Raw genomic sequence first — 21,920 nt, 5'->3', positions numbered from 1 at the left:
TTAAAAACAACCAATATTTATTTAGTTTGAATTAATAAGTATAAAGTAAAGAATGGTGATATCATGTATCACAATTATATTTAAACATTATTTACATCTAACTAGCCGAACGAACACAACTGCTGGGCCGACAACCCCGACATCGGTGTTAATTTCCATTACGAATAGTTGTAGGCTTTTTCCCGGGCCTCCAGTAATCATCCGGGGACTATTACGAAGCAGTTGATTTGGTTGTACAAGTGGCAATGTATTACCCTCATGAGGGAAAGTTACCGTACTAAATTCCTCATTGACCTCGTCATACGAATGCCTATAATTCTTGGGTGGAGTCATAAGGACAACATGCTTTTTTCTATCCAGCTGATCTTGAACATAAAACACCTGGCGTGCTTGCGAGGCCAATATGAACGTATCATCCTTGTGGCCAAATTTGTTTAGGTCGACCGACGTGTAACCAAGAATATCATGTTTAACATGTTTACGGTCAACCCATTGGCACATGAAGACCGGAATTATTTTAGTATGATAAGCTTGGACCCATATCTCTTGCAAAACCCCAAAATAAAAGTTTTGTTCATAGGTCACCACGTCTTTTTTGATGTGCATGTCATCCGCCTCTACACCAACCCCGCTGTTCTGGTAAACTCTACCATCATGAGATTTTGTACGAAATTCAAAACCGTTGATGTCGTATGTGTCGTATTTGTAAACGTTGCGGTGTGCTCCGTGTGCAATCCACTTTACGATTTCCGATACAGAACCTGGGGAGCCCGCTAGCTCTCTTTCAACCTGAATTTCATTACAAGGATTAGATTCTTCACCTACATTGCAGAAACTATAAAATAATTTTTAAAATTTATAGAAGACTTAATAAATTGATCTACCTTGTCACGTAACCAGTCACCAAACTTTAAATTATGTTCATTCTCCAGCAATGCTTGTCGTTTATCATGCATTTGGTTTTTCAAAGAGGTCTTGTGTTGTCTGCAAGTAGGAGTATATATAATATATTGTGAATTAATATATATATATATATATATATATTTATATATATACATATATAATTTAGAGTATATATGTTAGTAATACTTACTCGATATACGACGCTATTTCAGGCGTATTCTGCAGCACATAGAAATGTGCTCTCTTGAAAAGATCAGGAGAAACTTCAACTGATTTAACGCCTGTGACAAGAATTGTCTCCCCATTATCATCATGCTTATCATGTGGAATACCAACATTAATCTTGATGTTTTTTTGGTATTCGCTCAGAAACTCGATTGTTTCTTCCGCAATGTTCTCCTCAGCAATGCACCCTTCTGGATAAGTTTTGTTTCACACATGCCCTTTGATAACCTTCATACACCTTTCAAAGGGATACATCCAATGAAAGCATGGTGCCCATATAATTTTATCTCTCTTACAAGGTGCACGGTTAAGTGAACCATGACATCAAAAAATGATGGCGGAAAGTACTTCTCTAGAAGGCACAGTGTAACTATTTGCTCTTCCTGCATCTTATCAAGCTCTTCGACAATGATTTCTTTGCTACAAATTGACTTGAAAAAAAAACAAAGCCTGATTATAGCATTTCTCATTGGTTCTGGCATGATGGACCGTATTGAAAGGGGCAGAAACTATTGCATAAGCATGTGATAATCATGTGATTTAAGGCCTTGTAGCTTCCTTTCTTTAAGATTCACCAAACTAGAGAAGTTAGAACAATTCCCTAGTGGAGCCTTCAGTTTATACAGTGTTTCAAGAAACATGTCTTTTTCTTGCGCTGATAATGTGAAGCATGATGCAGGCAGTTCTGTATTGTTGCCCTTTTTCTTTCGGGTTGCAACTCCTTTTTAATCCCTAAAAACTCCAAATCCTTTCTAGCTGCCAATCCGTGTGTTGTTCTACCGGGAATGTTCAGCAACGTCCCGACAATACTTTCTGCCACATTCTTTTCAACATGCATCAAATCAATACAATGTTGGACAGGCAAATACTTCCAATAGCTGAGCCGTTGGTACCATATGTTGAACTTCTTCCAATATGGGTGCGGCGTTGTGTTATCCATTTTTCTCTTACTCCCACTTAGGGATTCAGATCCTTTTCCCCATTCATTGTTAATGTTTTTGACCTCGTCGTATATCTCTTCCCCTGTCATAGGCTCTTTAGCGGTTCTCATCTCCGCTTTTCCGTTGAACGTCTTTGTTTGTTTTCTAAAAGGGCGGTCATGTGATAAATACCTTCTGTGGGTAGCATAACTCTGCTTCTTTCTGTGATAAAGTCGAACACACTGAGTGTCGCCCCGACACACCACACAACCTTTGAATCCACTGTAAGGCCAACCACATAGTGTACCAAGAGAAGGGTAATCATTAATCGTCCATAACACAACTGCACGTAGTGTAAACATTTCTTGTTTAGACGCATCATATGTTGTCTCCCCAACCTCAAATAAAGATGTTATATTGTCAATTAAAGGTTGTAAAAACACATCAATATTGTTTCCTGGCACTCCGGATATTAATAAGGAAAGCATGATGAATTTTCTTTTCATACACATCCAAGGTGGAAGGTTGTAAATGACTGCTAAAACAGGCCAGACACTGTGGTTTCTGTTGCCTCTATGTACGTCGACCCCATCAGTGCAAATCCCTAGACGAAGATTTCTCGGATCGCTTCCGATGGTATCGGAGTACCTGTCATCTATGGCTTTCCATGCTGGTGAATCTGATGAGTGGCGTAAAACACCTGGTTTATTGGTACTCGTGGAGTGCCATGTTAAATTCTCTGTTGTGGTATTTGATTAAAATAGGCGCTTGAATCGTGGAATAATGTGAAAGTACCACAGTACCTTAGCGGGCGTGTTTATGTAAGTTTTGTTAGTCTTCTCATCCACCTTCCACCTTGACTTGTTACAAACTGGACATGCTTCCAAATCCTTGTAATCCTTATAGTAAATAATGCAGTCATTGATACACACATGTATCTTTTCGTATCCTGAGCCCATTGCCTTCATCATCCTTTTGCCCTCATACATATTATTTACCATTTCGTTATCTGCAGGTAGCATCTTTTTCAACAATTTCAGAAGTTCATCAACGAACTTATGAGATACCCCGTGCTTGCTCTTCAAGTTGAGTAGTTGTACTAATGCAGACAACTTGGTGAAGTCAAGACATCCTTTATATAGGGGCTTCTCAGCGTCAACAAGTAGTTGTAGAAACTTTTGATACTTCTTGTCGCCTTTGAAATTGTCTTTTGTAGCATTTACCATTTCTACAGTTTCACAGGCATCTGTTGGAATGTTAGTGTCAACAAACCCAGTATTATTATCATAATTAGTTGGAATGCAGGTGCAGGCAAACCCAGTATTATTAACATAATTAGTTGTAATGTTGGTGTCGGCTTCTCCATGTTTTATCCAAGTAGTATAATTGTTATCAATTCCAAACCTGTACAAGTGATGTTCTACATCGTCTACACTAAGAGATACGTGGTTCACACACCAAACACATGGACATGAAACAGAAATTGGTGGTGATGTCTCCTTGCAATTACGAACTGCAAAATGTAGAAATGCCTTAACACCATCTTTATATGCTTTATTGCACCTGTCGCCTACTGACATCCAAGACTTATCCATCTTCCAAGGATTTTTTTTATTAACTGTGTCATCAACGATAAATATATATATATATATATATATATACACTAATTAACGCCAATAAATGTAACCGACTAATTAAAAGCAAAAATATTTGGTACTCACCTGAGATTAATGAAGCTGTTTGGTAGGATTGAGATTGATGAGAGTTCAATAAATACACTAGCAGATCATTTATTAGGGTTTGGTGAGATTGTGAGATTTTATTTGGTCAATACTAATTGATTTAGGAGTCTTCCAGAAGATAACTCGATTAATTGGCGGGTAAAAATGAAAATTTTAAACTTCTAAATTTCGTTATATAAATATTAGAAGAGGTTCTATTATGTTCTCAGGGTGTAGCTCAAACGGTTAAGGCGCTTGTGATTAAACATAGATTGCAAATACCGCGGGTTCGAAACTCAGGAGGGAACATATTTTTATTAATTTTTTATAATAACCTCTTTTTAATGAAATAAGTACATTGTGATTTTGAAAACACTCAAACTAAACTACTCATTAAAAGGCCTTTAAATCCGTTCAGAAACATAAAAATACATCATAATAGCTGGTCTAAAATCATAACAAAGTTTCTTAGCTTTAATTACAAAACTAATTAAAAGCCCTAAAAACAACAATAAGCAAATAAAATACAATATCTTCACTTTTTTTTCTGATTCAATCCTTTAAGATAATCCATATTTACCATTCATCAAAATATGCCATACAAAAAGTACTATTAATTACAATACATCACAAAAAAACCAAGACCAACAAAGCTACCATCACCATCACTCCGCCTTGTCCACATTCTCCGCCCCCATCTCCTTAAAACTCATGTTGGTTGACACCGTAGTTATGGTGTCAACCAGGGTCTCACACACTGAGTCGTAGCATTCAGACTGTTGTTTCTGATAATCAGCAACCATTGCCCGAAACTCATTGTCGTCTTCAAACAACATGATTTTACAGGAGTCGAAGGTCTTTGTTTTTTCGAATGCGAGTGTAGCCCTAATCGCTTCAACTGTCTTCAACAAAGTGTCGTCTTTCTCTTTCTTAAGATCCATCATAGTTTTCACTATGGTCTTCACGATTTTGTCAGAAGAATACATTTTTATTATCTTTCTGAAACTGTTAGTGTAATTGAATAACCAGTAATTTAATGTAGTTAGGTTTGATTTGTAGTAAGATATAGTAAGATCTAGTAAGATATAGCTTAACTTTAATGTAGGCTATCATTACCATAATATTTTTCCCGGCATTTTTGACAGGTGAGTATAATTGTGATTAATTAATTCTGACAGGTGATATAAATGCAAGTAATCTCTAGATTAAACAAAAACACATGAGACAAGTTTGTGCGTTTCCCAAGCGTGGAACACCCTTTTGTTTTTTTATTACAGAGTTACTATTCGTCCGGTTGCGTTCCCAAGCGTGGGACACCCTTTTGTTTTTTATTACAGAGTTACTATTCGTCCGGTTGCGTTTCCCAAGCATGGGACACCCTTTTGTTTTGTCTATGAGCCTTTTGGTTATATATACCTACACCACATTTGTGAAACTCATAAACCTACATAATTTTAAATTATTTTTTTAGTTAATAATGGATTGCTCGTCATCATCATCATCATCCAGATCCTACAAGGCTGCCCTCAGAAGGCGTATTGAGGCTCAAATCGAGATAGATAAAGCTTGTTGGGAAACTCTTACTGAAGAATTTGTAAAGACTAGCAACAAATTGGATGCCAGGGATGTCATTGCAAAAGTTCTTACTCGAATGCCCGCTAGTACTATCCGAGATCTTGCTGTTTTGTTTATGGTTGATGTAGGACAGAGAGAGCTTGACGAGTTAAAACTTTAGGCAAGGCAATTCTTGAACTGAATTGCTCAATGGAATTGAAGTTGAAGTTTCTTATGTCACTCAGAGATTAGTATGTGATGGTGTTTCATGAGTGTTTATGATGTAGTGATGGTGTGTTTTTATGTGTGTCACTCAGAGATTAGTAGTAATAAAATTTGTATGTTTGTGATGGTGTGTTTATATGTGTGTTTTGGTAATAATAAAATTTTTATGTTTGTGTTAAACATTGATTCAACATGTAACTATTATCTTAAAGTGCATTACAAACTGATAACAGAAGACTAGAGATCTCCATAAGTCCATATCATAACAAGTATCTTAAAGTACATAGCAGTCAGTTTTGAAATCATTCAATTTTTTTGTTGCATTTTCTTAAGTTCAACAATCAACTCTTCTCCGGTTAAATGAGTGTCGTCATTTTCATGGAATAGCAGTGTTTTCTTGATAAGAGTATTTCTGTGTTGGTTTATATCCGAGAGGAGGATTTTGCACAAATACTTTGACCTCAACCATTTTAGATGTCTTTGTTGTTTAGGGCCTTCCTTTTTGAGATTACACCCCCATGGTCTCTTCCCATCATATTTCTCCATGTGTCTCATAGCAAAAATACCACAATCTATTCCATTAAATATTGTTCTCCATGTCATCTTCAACCTATTAATTGTTGCTACTTGGATTTGCTGAGTAATGGGGTGTTTGATTGTTTTAAGATACATGCAAAAGACGTTTCTCTACACAAAATAGAAAGCAATTTAAGTATTTTGACAATTTTTATAACAGGTATGTATGTTTTTTGGGTTAAAGGTATATATATTTACCAGTATATCAGGAGTCTTTCCATATCTTTCTTCAAAATTCTCTCTAATTGCTTTTGATTTGTCTTATAAGCTTTTAAACTTTGCATCAGCTAGTATTTCTTGATTTGCACTGTTGTCAAGTAATTCTATCACTCCTGTTTGAAGATTGAAGGTAACCACAAAGAAATGATCGCGTTGTAGAATTGGCACGAGCACTATAGCAACCTCCTTGAGTGATAGAATTCCACTCCTTGCCATTTGTGTTTCCATGTTGTCTGAAAACACATCCAGTCTTTCTTTGTCTGTGTAACCCCTTGACTCAGCATAATGGTCACTTGTCTGTATTAAAATTAAAATGCAGATGATTAAAGCGTTTATTGTGCGTTTTCTAATAGTACAAACAAAATAGATTAATTTGTACCAGCACAGTGCTTGAAGCAAAGAATCTGAACGGTGATGCTGCAGATTTTTTCTTTTCTTCATAGTTTATTACTTCAATGAATGCATCCATTGCATTGGTGATTATATAAATGCCAGGACAGTAGCTTTCAAAGATCACCTTAAACGATTCTATGTGAGTGGACTTGTAGACCTCCTCCCAAATGTATTCAAGACAAAAAATATATACTCTGAAATCATTTCTTCATCTACTGTGACACTAGCGGATACGTCAACCTCTCTCAGAAGATATGGAGAGTTCAGTGTAATGAGGCTATCACTTGTTGACAATCCGGTGCCAACTGTTAAACATAAAACAACTCACTTTAAATTTGACTGAAAATAATTGTAACTATAATTAAATACCTTCAACCCCTTTTGGTTTTTATTTATAATTAAATACCCTCTTTTTCCCATGCAACCACTGTATTAACAACTACATCAATATCTGCGCATGAGACATTATTTTCTTGGCTTGCATCACCTGCATCATTTTTTACGACAGCCAAAGATGTAATATGTTCAACTGTGATTATAATTAAGCTGGTACATATATGATATACCTTTTTGAGCAGCCACTGGACCACCAACACCAACATCTGAACCAACTGCATCACATAGATGTAATAAATTTAAAATAACAGCATAAGTGTTTTAAGAGCGTTTTAATTATACTAATAATTAATTTAGCCCAAATACCTTTTAGAGCAGCCACTGGACCACAACAACAACATCTGAATATTGTGTTTTAGGGACCACATTATTAGTGAATCTATTTTCCCATTCACAACATCTAGCAAAGATATCTCATTTGATGGACGTCTATCCTTTCCTTGACGGACCAACTCGTTGATCTCGGAGCAAATTTTATCAAATTTCTTCAACTTGTTATCCATTGCCTAATTCCAAGACTGTAAAAAGAAAATATAGTTATTGTTAATTCAAAAACATTTTCAATTTATCCCAGCCAGTTGTAATAGAGTTAAATAATAGTCAACAAGCACGATATGCATTTGCAAACTTAAAGGTGAATAATCGCTTACATAATCATCCAAATCTTGTTCAGCTGTTTGATCGGCATTATCTGTTTCAGATGCACTTTGACCATCTGTTTTTTAATTACATATAATGTTGTATTACATACAATGCATGTAGAGATAAGAGATATGAGAGTTTTTTAGAAGAAAATAACAAGTTTAATACCATGTTCTTGTTTCTCCTCAGCTGCAGTGTTTTCTTCAACTCCAGACTTACCGGCAGCACTAACCGTCACAGCAGCAGTAGCAGCAACAGCCGTAACAACAGTCTCATCAAGTCTCTTCCCGGCAGCACTAACTGTCACAGCAGCAGTATCAGTAACAGCAGCATCAGCAGTCTCATCAAGTCCCTTCCCGGCAGCACTAACGGTCACAGCAGCAGGAGCAGCAGCAGCTGCATCAATCCCTTTCCCATCAACACTAAACGTCACAGCAGCAGCAGCAGCAACCTCAGTAGCATCTTCTTTTAAGGGAGGACCATTATTCTCCAAGTATTTTTCCATCTTATTAAGAGTAGTTGTTGTTATGTATTTGACTGCAGGCATTGTGACGGGAGTCCCAAATGGACCATATTTTTTCTGGTATTCATGCGTGTAAAGCATCACAAGGAAGGTGATCGGACCGTTGTATTGACTGTTGATACCTCTGCATTCTTCCTTTGTCATTTTCAAGTTTTCAATAACATAGCTGCACCAGTCCATATTTGGAATATCCGAGGTTTTATCAATTGCGGCGATGAATCGTTGATTGACTGTTGTTGATTTTGTCACAAATCCTATACAGGTGTTGAACAACACAAGGAAATTAATCTTAAACAGTTCACCAACTCCTTGATCCGCGGCCAGTTTGTCTTTCACATGCTTTATACTTATTCTTGAATTTGTCGGGAATTGATTTTTGAACAAATCTGTAGTAACATCTTCCCCCAATCTTGGTCTACTCTTGACTAAAACAGGAATCTTACCCATTGGTATCCCCAACACTTCATGTACTTTTTGTGGTGTTATCTTAATAACACCGCTCCCAATGTTCAATTCATTTAAACGGTAATTATAGTTCATGAGCAACCAATATCCCAAAGTTGTTGGAGTTTGGGTTACTTGAAGTCTTAACATTGACCCGAAACCCATTTCTTCTCCACAAGTTTTTTGGGCAGTGGTCATTGCCTTCACTGCATCAACAATATTAATAGGTGCACACCTGTTCTTCAATTTTTTGTCTACAAATTCAACAAAAGGTTTTCCCCTCTCGGCTGGCTTCTTTTCTTTAATGGCTCTCTTATTCGGACGCTGAAAGTCCGGGCCAGAGGTGCTGTGTTCCACCTGTTTCCGCTTTGACAACAACCTATCGATTTTTGTGTCAAGGTCTGAATCAGAGTCTGCTTCCACAATGTTTTGTTTTCCCCACCGGAGCAACTTTTTTAGTCTTCCTTTTATCAGTCTTGTTTTTTTCAACAACTGAATCACATACATACAATAAAACACGGGGGTAGGGGATAACAACACGAATCACAAGGAAACAGAAAACTCTTATCAAACATCACAATGATAAATTCTCATACCAAATCCATAACACGCTAATCATACGCATATAACATGCTTTAATATTATACATAGATTTAAAAAACAAAGATATGTATTACAACAACAACACGCTTATCAAACACATTAATACATAAGAAGATTCAAACAAATGCTTTCATTTTAAGATTAAGTAAACCTAAAACACTAAAAAGATCATAAAGTAACACCTGTTCCATCTTCATTCTGAGACCTATCATGCTTTTGCTTCGTCCTTGGTTCCGTTCCAGAAGTAGATGAGTTAGGGTTCTTCATTTTGGTTTCGTTCCAGAATAATTAAACCACTCGGGCTTGTGCTTCACAGTAGAAATGAATGTCGACGGTTTTTAGGAATATTGACTTACGAGGTTGAATTTTGGGAATAATTATCGCCGTTCCAGAAGTAGATGAGTTAGGGTAATTATTTGACTCTTTTAAAAGAAGGCGCGTGCTTTTAAATTTTAATCGTACGGTTAGTATTATATAGTAGCAATATATATATATATATATATATATATATATATATATATATATGTATGTATATAATATTAGTGGGTGGTGGTGAGTTCAGGTGGTCATGATGGTGGTGGACGGTGGCGAAGGTGCGGCGGTTCGTGGTGGTGGATGTGTGGTGGTGGGTGGTGGTGGCAGAGGTCGGTGGTGGGGGTGGTGGGTGGGTGGTGGTGGAGTGTGGTTAGTGGTTGGTGCTGGGGGTCGTTGTGGCGAATGTGGGCGGTGGATGGTGGTAGTAGGTGGTGTGTAGTATGATTTGCGGATATGTAATACATGAGACGATGACGGTGCTATCCCGTATGATGACCATGATGATTGGCCCAATTATGACGAGACGATTCTAATATAACAACTTGGGTTGGTGGTGGTTATCATATTGATGTTGCTAACCTATATGGTACGGTTTGCTTACGCCAACCCATACGATGGCGACTATAGCTCGAGCATGACGTCTATGATGATGATCACACATATATATGATGAGGACCAATTATATGTACCTATATGACAATACGCCACACAGGCGCACGCACACAAACACACACACACAGATATATATATATATATATATATATATACACATATGTTGATGATGGTGACACCGATGTTTAATGACATGTAACCCGTATGATCGACGACGACCATGATAACGTATACGATGGTCATACTGATGGTAGCATGTACGACTGATGATGTCGTTTGATGACGACAACAATTCATAAGATGGTGCCGACAGTGATTGCTAATATTGGACGTTTTGTTTACGATAACCCATACGATGCTGACTACATCCCGTACATGGCAATCGGATGATGATGATGACGCTGATGATGATGATGATGTGTGACGATGATGACGACACTGATAGCGAGATATGTGTTACCCGTATGATCAACGCCGACTACGATAGCCTATACAATGACCATGTTGATTACCCGCACGTCTGATGATGATGTTGTTTCATGGTGACAGTGATCGATGATTATGATGATGATAACCACTATAATACATGATAACGATGATAACTTTATGATGTTGATAATCATCATAACACATATGGTGATGATGATAAACTTGAAGATGATAATGATACAAAACTACATATGATAATGATAACACTAGAATGTTATGAGCTTCTCTATTACGAAGTTGTAAATCTTATCCAGAAAATCTTACTAATGGTTACTATAATACTTCAATAATGCATAAAATTTAATTTTATTTAAAAAATACGATTTATTAAATGAACTCAACTTTTAACGAAATTTAATACCGGAATGTTAGTAAAAAAACTAAAAGTAAATGTTTTTATACTATTTTTAAAACGTTATAAAACAAAAACCAAAATATATATATAATTAAATGTGTAGAAATAAATAAAACCAAAATTCAATCCCCTTTTAACTTCAAAACCCTAAATTGACTTCTACTTCGCTTTACTGTAACTTGTATTTACTGTAATTCGTAGACATCGCTTATCCTGGTAAGAACATAAAAATGCCACGTCTCAATAATGGAGTAAAGTTCCTGGTAGATATCGATAGCGATTCCATGAGTAGGATGGTATGTTAATGTTATCTAGTTAATTTTTTTTATGAAACATTTTACAGTTTTGCAACATACACATTCTAAGAACATTTTTTGTGTTACTTATAGCTCATTACTAAAGCTGTTCAACCAATGTTTGCTGACATGAAATCGAATACCGGCTATTGTTTGATTTATGATCAAAGTAGTAGAACGTTTTCTGTTGTTATAATCAAAGTACTTGATGACTTTTATTTTGGAACCGGTTGGACTGAATTAATCAGAGAATGTTGTATAGAAGCTGGAACATATGTTGTTTTTGAGCTTAAATCAAGATCTATGTTGAATATGTTTACTTTCAAAAGAAACGTAAATGATCAATCCGGTACTATGATATGTATTCCAGTCAGAAACCGACACGTCTATTACTTGGTAAGTTTTAATTTCTGTTTTTAATGATTGTTTCCAAATTCAAATGTCTTTTAATTAAGATATTTAATAGGATTTCCCTGAGTGGTACGTGATTCAAGAATTTGGTGACAATTACATGAATTCGCTTTTCGAGCTTATTGCTCCAGATAGATATATGTTTAAAGTTTCATGTCTTTGGGATGGAATGGGTTGTAGGCTAGAGGATGGATGGATTGACGTTTTTAAACAAACCAACTTGAAAGGTGGTTCGTTTGTTGTGTTTGAAATCATATCAGATAAGACATTTCATACTAATGTCTTTCATGAAGATGGCATAGAATTTAGCCTTCCTGGTCCAAATCAGCTGTTTCTCAACTATCAATTAAGTAATCAAGGTAGTTCCTCCAAAACCCAATTCATCTTCATGGTGAAGTGTCGAAACTGAAATTCAGACATCTATTTTGTTATTCACTCTTATTTTGTTTCTTGGAATGTATAGTAATGGTGACTTTTGTATGAAAACTTTTAATGAATGGTAATTATGGAGTATCTTAAAACAAATCGAAAAAAGAAAAAAAAACACTTGGTTAAATCTAAAAATAAAACAAAAAAACACTTTGTTAAAAAACACTATTACGCTTGTAACACGCTAATGTACATAAACATATATAAATATCCTAATACGCAATACACGCTTATCCAACCATCTTCTGTCAAAGTGCATATTTTCAGCCACAGGTTCTCTGCCGTAAAAATTATACCAGTAATCTATTGGTTCTTAATTAAAAGGGAGGCAAAACTCAAAAAGCTCCAATATATTGGCTCCAAATATTCAAAAATTCCAAATTACATTTAACACTCCAAAAATCAAATTACACTATTATTAAAAATTTTCCACTCCACAAATCAGACGATAGTGATTTATACTCCAAATTACACTCCAAATTATTAAAAAACAATCGAAGATGAAGCTTATAGATGAAAGAATCGAAGAAGAACATGTTTTATACTCCGATGAGGAAGCCAACGACGACGACGCTCAATCAGACGACACTGAAGGCTACTCCAGCGAGGAAGCCAACGACGACGACGATCAGACTGGTAGGGACGATGATATAGGGACGATGGTTATCGAACCCATCAACAATTTTGCTACTATGAAAAACCTACAAGGGGGTTAACGAGGTTACCTAAGCTACGTACCGAATATGCAAACTCTGGTGGTGTCAGACTGGCAGTGGAGTTTGATAATATGGGTAGATTCACTAGCCAAAACAGATCAAAGTTTGCAAGTTTTTTAGGGGATGTTGTAAGGGAAATAGTTGGCTTGAGACATTTAAGTTGGAGGGAGGTCACAAAGGAGATTAGATATAAACTGTGGGAACAAATAATGGTTATTCTTTATTTTTATTTGTGCATTTTATATTTTGAGATGTAATTTACCTTTACTGTATTATATTATGCAGAAATATTTTGAGATTGAGGCGTGTAACAGGCCTTCTGTGATGAATCGGCTCGGACACCTTCTTCGAGATTTCAGAAGAAAAATTTATGCCAAATACATTATGCCGAACATCGGTAAACCTCTGAAGCTGAAGGCGATACCCAAGGGACACATGACGATGATCAGGAAAGAAGACTGGGATCGCTTCGTTGAGTACACACAATCAGAGCAGTTTCAGGTATAAATCCTCTACTCTGCAAACGTAGATTGATCGACTATATATGGTATATGTTTTTCGTTTAAATAATGAAATGATTATAATGTGTGGTTGAAGAAAAAAATCGTCTTCATCAAAGGGAGCTCGAGCAAAGAATGTTTTTGATCATCACATGGGACGAGGGGGTTATACCTACCTTCAAGAGAAACTGGTAATCACCGTCAGCTGCTTTCTCTCTAGTTCAATGATTTGTTGGTTATGTGTCTAACGCATGACCGTCAGTTGCTTTCTCTTGAATATTTTACAAGGTTAAAAAGAAGTAAATTGAACCGGATGAGATCCCCGACCGTGCATTAATGTGGATGAAAGGAAGGGAGGACAAAGATGGTGCATACAAGAATGCTGTTGTCGAAGGCGTGGCAGCCAAATTAGTATGTTTTAGAATTAAACTTTTTAAATCATGTTAAAGTCAATTCATTGCCTTATATTGGTGTCAAAAAAACTTGAGTCTGTATAACTTGTCTCAGCACTTGATGTGGATACATAAGCGTGTTACTAGCGTATTAGAATATTTATATATGTTTTTGTACATAAGCGTGTTACAAGTGTATTAGAATATTTGTTTTTTTGCAGGTTCAGCATGAGGAGCAGATCGCCTCCGGAGCCCTGGCACTTGAACCGTGCACAGATGCCGTCACCTTAGTGCTTGGCAAAGAGAAATGTGGGTTTTTAAAAGGGATTGGGTACGGATTGACAACAGGTAAATATTGGGGTGTGAGTCGGGTAAAAGGTTCGTTTAAGCAACGGATTGCCCAACTTGAGTATGAGGCGGTGCAGAGAGATGCAATGGTGAACAGGTTGACGACTCTACTTGAATCCACGAATGCTATGCTAGCAAGCCGTGAGAAGGAACAATTGGCATTTGAGGCCAGGTTCAGACATCTCGAAGGATTGTTGCCGCAAATGTCGGAAAGTCAAATAAATGATGTATGCTACATATTAATTAATGCATTCGACATACATAATTGGCACTGTTTTTGTCACAATTCGTAGGTAAATCCTGTTCCCAACCAGGTTGGTTCTAACAAAAGTACTAGTGCTGTGGCGCAAAATAAAATGCCAGCACCAGTAAGTATCTGACAGTTTCTTTGTTTATTACAACTTTCCATGTGATTTTTCATTTTCCATAACCTAATAAATTGATTTGTAGGCCAGTTCTGTGGGAAACATCTTAATTTCAGGTGAGGTTGTGCAACAAGAATCCGCTTCTCAGGTAAGCATTTGACAGTTTGATTGATTTGTTTTAATAATTAACTTTCCATGTGAGTGTGCTGATTTTGCATAAGTTAATTGTACGCCAAGTCTGCGGATAAAATAGTTGTCGAAACGGTACCCGCTCCCCATATCGCGACATCAGTAAGTATTTGAGAATTTCAGTACTTTTTATAATTCGTTTCCAATGTGAGTGTGCTCATTTTCTATTACCGAATTGCAGGCCAAGTCTGTGGAAAAAAGTGTTGACCAAACGGTAGTCGATCTCCATAGCGCGACATCAGTAAGTATTTAGCAATTTTAGTTTATATTTTATAACCTAATAAGTCTAACAATTCCAATTTCTTTTATATTACCAATGAAGCCTATAGAGAACAATGTTGACCAAGCATCAACACAACTACACCACACTCCGGATAGTAACGGCTCGAAAAACCATCAGTAAGTATTTGGCAATTTCAGTTTTTCCTTTAATTATTGATTGATTCATTGAATGGTTTTTACGTAAAACGGAGAAGCCGTAAAAGAAAAGTTGATGTATCTACGGATGAAGCTTCCCCACCTGCTGACATAAAGGTATGTATTGCGCGAAACATTGTTAATTTCCCACCAACATGGGTATGTACTTATATATTGACTTCAATTAAGCCATCTTAATTTCACATGCTGGTTTATAGGTGTATGCGTGTCGTTTGTGTGTGCATGACAAGCGTAACAAGGTGGCAAATGGTAAAGTTCATTGGTCACCGGTTCCACAACAATTGCATGGAAAAGCAATCCCGGAGGGTTGCCATAAAGTTAGTATTGATGGAGCCATAAAGGAACAAGCAATTATTCCATGTGAGGCAGGTGAAATTACAACTGTTGGCGACGCAATTGGTACTTTTGTTGCTTGGCCAGAACACCTAATCTTATGTGACCAGGAGGTTTGTTCCCTTTTAACTTAACCGAACAAATATCTATGTTCTTTTTCATTTAGTTTAAAAAATGAACACTTGTGTTCGTTTATGTTCGTTTGTTTATAATCTAAACTAACGTAATTGAACAAAGATAAACGAACATAAACAAACTTCCCGCCGAAAGGTTCACGAACAGTTAATCAAACGTTCGGTTCGTTTGCAGGCCTACTGTTTTGTTCTATTCAATTACAAAATACGACATTAATTATACATATTTGTTTTTCATATTCTGTTGTTCCAGCTACCACCACTCCCATCCTCAAAAGAACCAGACAGAGCTGGCAAGAAGGCAAAGTCAAAGTTCACAACGATAGACCGGGTGACCAAACAGAATACAAGGAGCAGTGCCAAGAAAACCGACGCCTTAGCTAGTATATAGGTAGTCGTTATTTTTGTATTTTGTAAGATATTTTGCATATACATTTGCTTAAGTGAATATTATTGTTAATATAATTTGTTTCTAATTTTGTTTTGTCATGCTTGCTTATAGATGTCTTATATTACTGCACAAAAAATAAAAATGATTATATATTTCCTAATTACACACAATTTAGCCACATAGAACACATTAAATAGGTGTGGCCAAAAGTAAGACAATAGTCATACCTGAAATTACAAAAATTAGAGTATATAAATGACCATTAGCCACAACATAAACATTTTTGTGTGACGAAAAGTATGATAATAGCCACACTTTATATTACAAAAGTATTATGTGTGACAAACGGTAAGACAATGGTCACACCAGAAACTACAAAAGAGTGTTTGAGTGGCAACTTCACATTTTTAGCCACATTGACAACAACCTCCAGTGTCTATATGATATTATTAGCCACACAGTACCTCCCTATGTGTGACGAAAAGTTTGACAATAGCCACACTTTAAATTAGAAAAAGCATTATGTGTGACAAACGGTAAGACAATGGCCACACCACAAAACTACAAAAGAGTTTTTGACTAGCAAGTTCACATTTTTAGCCACATTGACAACAACCTCCAGTGTCTATATGATATTTTTAGCCACACAGTACCTCACTATGTGTGACGAAAAGTTTGACAATAGCCACACTTTAAATTACAAAAAGCATTATGTGTGACAAACGGTAAGACAATGGCCACACCACAAACTACAAAAGAGTTTTTGACTAGCAAGTTCACATTTTTAGCCACATTCACAATAACCTCCAGTGTCTATAAGATATGATTAGCCACACATTACCTCACTATGTGTGATGAAAAGTTTTACAATAGCCACACTTTAAATTAGAAAAAGCATTATGTGTGATAAACGGTAAGACAATGGCCACACTATAATCTACAAAGGAGTGTTTGAGTGACAAGTAAACATATTTAGCCACTTTTAATGTAATATCTAGTGTCTATATCATATAATTAGCCGCTCTATTATTAAATTTAAGTGGTCATTTCTTTGCTATATCCACACGGTATAGGTCACAATGCAAGCTTAACACAACCCTATTAGCCACATTAATATAAAATTCATGTGGCTGAAACATGAATTCATGTGGCTATATAGATGCAATGGTCACTCATAGTAAATTGTCATGTGACCATTTTCTACCGTTTAGCTACACTTATTGGAGAGGCTTTTTGATGGCCAGCAACTAATGCATGTACCCTTTAGCCACACTTATTACCACATAAGGCCACTAAAAACTCTGTGTGGCCATATCATAACCACGGTGTCGCGACCTTTAGCCACATATGACCTGAACCAAATGTGTGTGGCTAAAGGCCTACGGCCACACTTTTTTCGTGTGACCGAAGGTCAATATTCACGTAGTGAAAAAGAGAATGCTAACATCAATTCATACTCATAGAGTTGGTAAGTCATAAACATTTCAAAAGCAAAGTAGTGAATTTGATTCTCCAACAATATAATTTTTATTTTATCATTCGGGTTTAATACTGTAAAAATGAAACAATTTTAATTAAACCAAAATAAAGAATGAAGTGGGATTTGTTAAATTGGAAATTGTACACTTGACAGCTATGTGGAGGTTCTCGTTGAATGTCATGTGAACAATGCGTCTTCTATTAATAGTATAGTTAGATAGTTAGATTAGATTTTATTTTCTAACCAGTTTAACCTCTAAAATTGGTTTCCGCCTTGCTGGCTGAACTGATTTTAAAGGAAACCACCTGGTTCTTTGAGAAACGGTTCAACACACGCAAGCATTGATTTTTACCACTTGTTTTGGAATATTGAATTTAATTAATGATTTACTGGCGTCAATCTACTATGGTATTAAAGTAATAATTCTTTTAATAAATAATATGTATTCTCATAATTTCTTGCTAATAAAATAATTCAAAATCATATTATATTAAAATAATTACATTCAACACATCCTAATCTACTATACATGTGTTCCTTAATGAGTTTGAGTTTTTTTTTTCAAAGTTTCATGGTAATTATTTTTTATTTTCGTTTCATTTCAATTTTTGATTTTTGTTCAGTTTTAGTTTTTATAAATTTGTTTCGTTTCAGTTTTGTTTCAGTTTGATTTTTTTTTATTTTTCTTAAATCATATCGATTTGGTTCGGTTCATAACGGGTCAATTTTAGAAGATATCGATTTGGTTTAGGTTAAAATTGGTCATTCTCAAAACATAACGATTTGATTCTGGTCAAAACTTGTCATTTTAAAAAAGGTTTCAATTTAGTTTTGGACATTTTCAGTTTAGCAAGAATTTTCACATGAAATGTAGAAACAGTTTTCGAAGTTAGTCATTATGCTTGTTAGACTGGTGTATGAATGCGTCATCAACCGTGTTCCCAGTCGAGGAACAAAAGAAGCCCGAATCATTCTTGGATGCTTATCAGGAATATATCTTGGATGCTTATTTTATGATTTGCTTGCTTTCCAGACTAATGTTAATAAAGTTTGTTTGTTTTCTGTTAATATTATTTTATAAAGTTTATGTTTTAAATTTTCTTTGTAAACAGTCTACTATATAAAGTCATTATATTTGTAAATTTATTATGTATTTCAATACTTTGTTTGCGTATGAATATGAATTTCAATTAAAAATCATGTTGCTGTCCCAAAAGACATATTAAAAAATAACTTGTCATTTGAAATTATATATGTGTTCACTTGACGATTTTTATATTTCTGCATGTATTGTGCACATGTCAATAACATAGTATTATAAATAGTAATAAATTGTGTGACATTCTACGTGGACATGTTAGTTAGGTGATATATGTCCATATTGATTTGCTTTAATACGTTCGTTTTTTTAGAACGACGACGTTTCTGTGTGTTAGGCTAGGTGACACTCTCTAATTTGAAGAACAACGTTGCCCCACAGGCTTCAGAGTTTGGCTTGGGTGTTCTCCAGCAAATCATACCGTCGACTGACACTTGACAGTTGTTGTGTCATCATAAAAATAGAACTCTCCAGTGTACACACTGTAGAACTAAAACCCGGATGGACTCGGGATTCGAACTAAACAATCTCGCATGGCCTAACTTAATTATTTCATTGATGACGTCCACACAAAATATCACAAATGAAAATTAAACTTTGATCTTTATTAAAAACCCAAAGTCTTCTACTATTTGGCCACAAACACAAGTGAAGGATCTTTAATAGGTTATAGGTTTGGTAGATTTGTGTTTTCAAGGCAAGTAAGCAACCGAATGATATATTAATCAAACATAAAGAAAAATATTTGAAACTATATTATTTAATTGTAATTAATAAGTTTTTCAATGATGCCTTTATTAATACGTGTCTACGTGAATTCAAGACGCGAGATGATTCATTTTTTTTTTTTTTGAATGTTAATGCTTTCCTCCTACTATTTACATTAAACCGCCATCCCACCAAAGTGGAGATATGATTGTATGTTGTTATATTCCCTCTTTGATGGGTCCGACCTCGGACCTACACATCAAAATATTAAAAATGCTGGTTACTATTGACTAATGCCCAAATGTGTGAAACCATTTAATAACAAAAGAAAGAAGAAGGTCATGTCATCATAACATGTGTTCCTTTAAAAAAATTGTCATAACATATGCAGCATGTATTTCGTTAATTTTTTACTTATTCAATTCAAGGATTAAAGGGTGCTTGGCATTTTGTTTTGAAAGTCTGTTTCATATGGAATAATTAAATAAAATGTTTTATAATTGATTTTTTATTAGGGCTGCTTCTAAAGTTATTATTTTGACTCACATATCATTAGAATCATCCTCACCATGCAATAATCATAGAATATCACAATCTGATTCTAATTCCACAAATTATGAGTTTTAAAGGTGGTTTGATTGTCTAATGAAAGTGAATATTTCAAATGAATTATCAAATCTTGAACTAATTGTATATGCTATTTTAAGCTCATTATTATGATTATTAATTCATAAATAATAATTAAACTTGTAGTAATTACTTTTTTAAGAGGTTTGGGTTTTCTAGTGGAGATCCAAGTTCGATCCCCATAGTGTCACTTTTGATGGATTATGAAAGGGTTTGAGCTAGGCCTTGTGCAAGATTATCAGTTCGAATCTTGATCCCATACGGGTTTTGCGTCCCACTGTGTGTTACGCCAAAGAGTTTTGCTCTTGTTGCGGCACAAAGATTGTCAAGTGGCAGCCAACTGTGTTGTTTCTCGGGAGAACGTCCAAGCCAGACTCTGAAGCCATCGTGGGCCCGGTTAAGACAACATAGTCTGACCAGAGTGGGATAACGAGGCTCTCCAAATTTGGGAAGTGCGGTAGCCTAAATACAATAAAGTTGCCTATCTAAAAATTTACTTTGTTAGAGCATTATCATCACATTCCCTATAATTATGTGAGGGAAGTTTGTAAATTATAGGGTGAGGTTTTAAGTGATTGTGAGTGTAAATTATAGGGTGGAGAGAAATGTAATAATGTTTTGTAAATTTGGGGAAGCATTGTTTGTCCATATTTATTTTTTAATATTTGATGGATTGGTTGTAAGTAGAGGAGAGAGAAAACTGAAATGATAAAGATATAAAAAAATATTATTTAATTGAACATGAGAGAGAAATGTAGTGTTTTTTAGTGCAATTATAGGGATATGGATGGAGAACGAGTTGAGAATGCTCTTAAGAATTAAAAGATAGGGGTGGAATCCTATATAAATTAAATTAACATATTAAACATACAAATATCTATTGTTATTACAACTTTGAACTCGAATAATTATGTTAAAAAAAATAAAATAGTGTAATAATAATTACTCTAGTTTAAAAGTTATAAAGTAATAATAAAAACGCTAATGTTAAAATAATTAATCTAGTTACTCATACACTTCTCATGCTAAAAATTATTTGTATTTGGTTATACACTAAAAGATATGTACTAAATGTTAGGGCATGAATTTTATGCTGAGGATCCATTATTCTTGACTGTCTTGTGGATAGATTATCCTTGAGAATTGTTTCAAGTTATGAAGGATCAAGGATCCTCGGTATTATTTATTTACTAATGATTGTGTTTGAATGGTGATGTGTTAGCCAGATATAACAACTTTGTGACTTGGTCTACCTTAAAATTCGCTACTAGAAGCTCCCAGCACGTGGTCAATGAACGTTGGAGCAGTTGTGGAAGAGTGGTGGATAGATAGGGATTATTGTTAATTGTAATTTCTTTATAAACATTGAGATGAAGATCGATTAGCACTCACTTGTACTCTCACACACATTAGAGCAGAACTGATAATTCTCTCTACACACTATTATTCGTTGTAACATCGATCGTAATCTCCAACCACTTGTAACCTTTTTTGTGATTAATAAATTGGTGATCTCCGAGTTGTCATCACCCGGGGTTTTTTTCTTTTAATCTGAACAAGATCAAAGGGTTTTTCCTCGCAACAAATCACGGTGTTCATTCCATTTTCATTCATACAATCATTGTTATTAGCATAGCAATATACCTCACTTTACGGATTTTGATACATTATCCTTAGCAGATTTTTATCCAAAACAATTTGGCCCCCTCCGTGGGGCAATTGGTGCTATAATCCATATCATTCCCATCAATTTTTGAATTTTTTCATACCCATATCACTATCAATGGCCTCTCAGTCAACCTCTGCTTCATCAACCATTTCGTCATCAGTTTCTCTCTCATCAAGGACTTTGCCACCGATGCCTCCGCCAATCACGGGAGCACCACAGACTGCTACTGCTGGAAGCAAGACGCAACTACCAGTCTTCCAGAGCTCGAAAACCGCTGCTG

The 21,920-nt window shown here is 35.5% G+C and overlaps 1 protein-coding gene across 1 annotated transcript; it reads right to left on the bottom strand.

The window, feature by feature from the left end:
* Positions 1-7,727: 7,727 nt before the first annotated feature.
* Positions 7,728-9,127, bottom strand: LOC143585011 (uncharacterized). Its single transcript, XM_077066908.1, has 2 exons — positions 8,345-9,127; positions 7,728-8,170 (listed from the first exon to the last, which is right to left on the bottom strand). Exons 1-2 carry the CDS (start codon positions 8,937-8,939, stop codon positions 7,917-7,919), a joined length of 849 nt encoding a protein of 282 aa, XP_076923023.1. The 5' UTR covers positions 8,940-9,127; the 3' UTR covers positions 7,728-7,916.
* Positions 9,128-21,920: the final 12,793 nt, after the last annotated feature.

This window comes from Bidens hawaiensis, unplaced genomic scaffold (assembly GCF_021521415.1).
Source record: "Bidens hawaiensis isolate Kalapana, Puna unplaced genomic scaffold, B.hawaiensis_p1.1 tig00033533_1, whole genome shotgun sequence".
Taxonomy (NCBI): Eukaryota; Viridiplantae; Streptophyta; class Magnoliopsida; order Asterales; family Asteraceae; genus Bidens; species Bidens hawaiensis.
The sequence above is the reverse complement of the archived record's forward strand: the minus strand, read 5'-3'. Positions and strand labels throughout refer to the sequence as shown.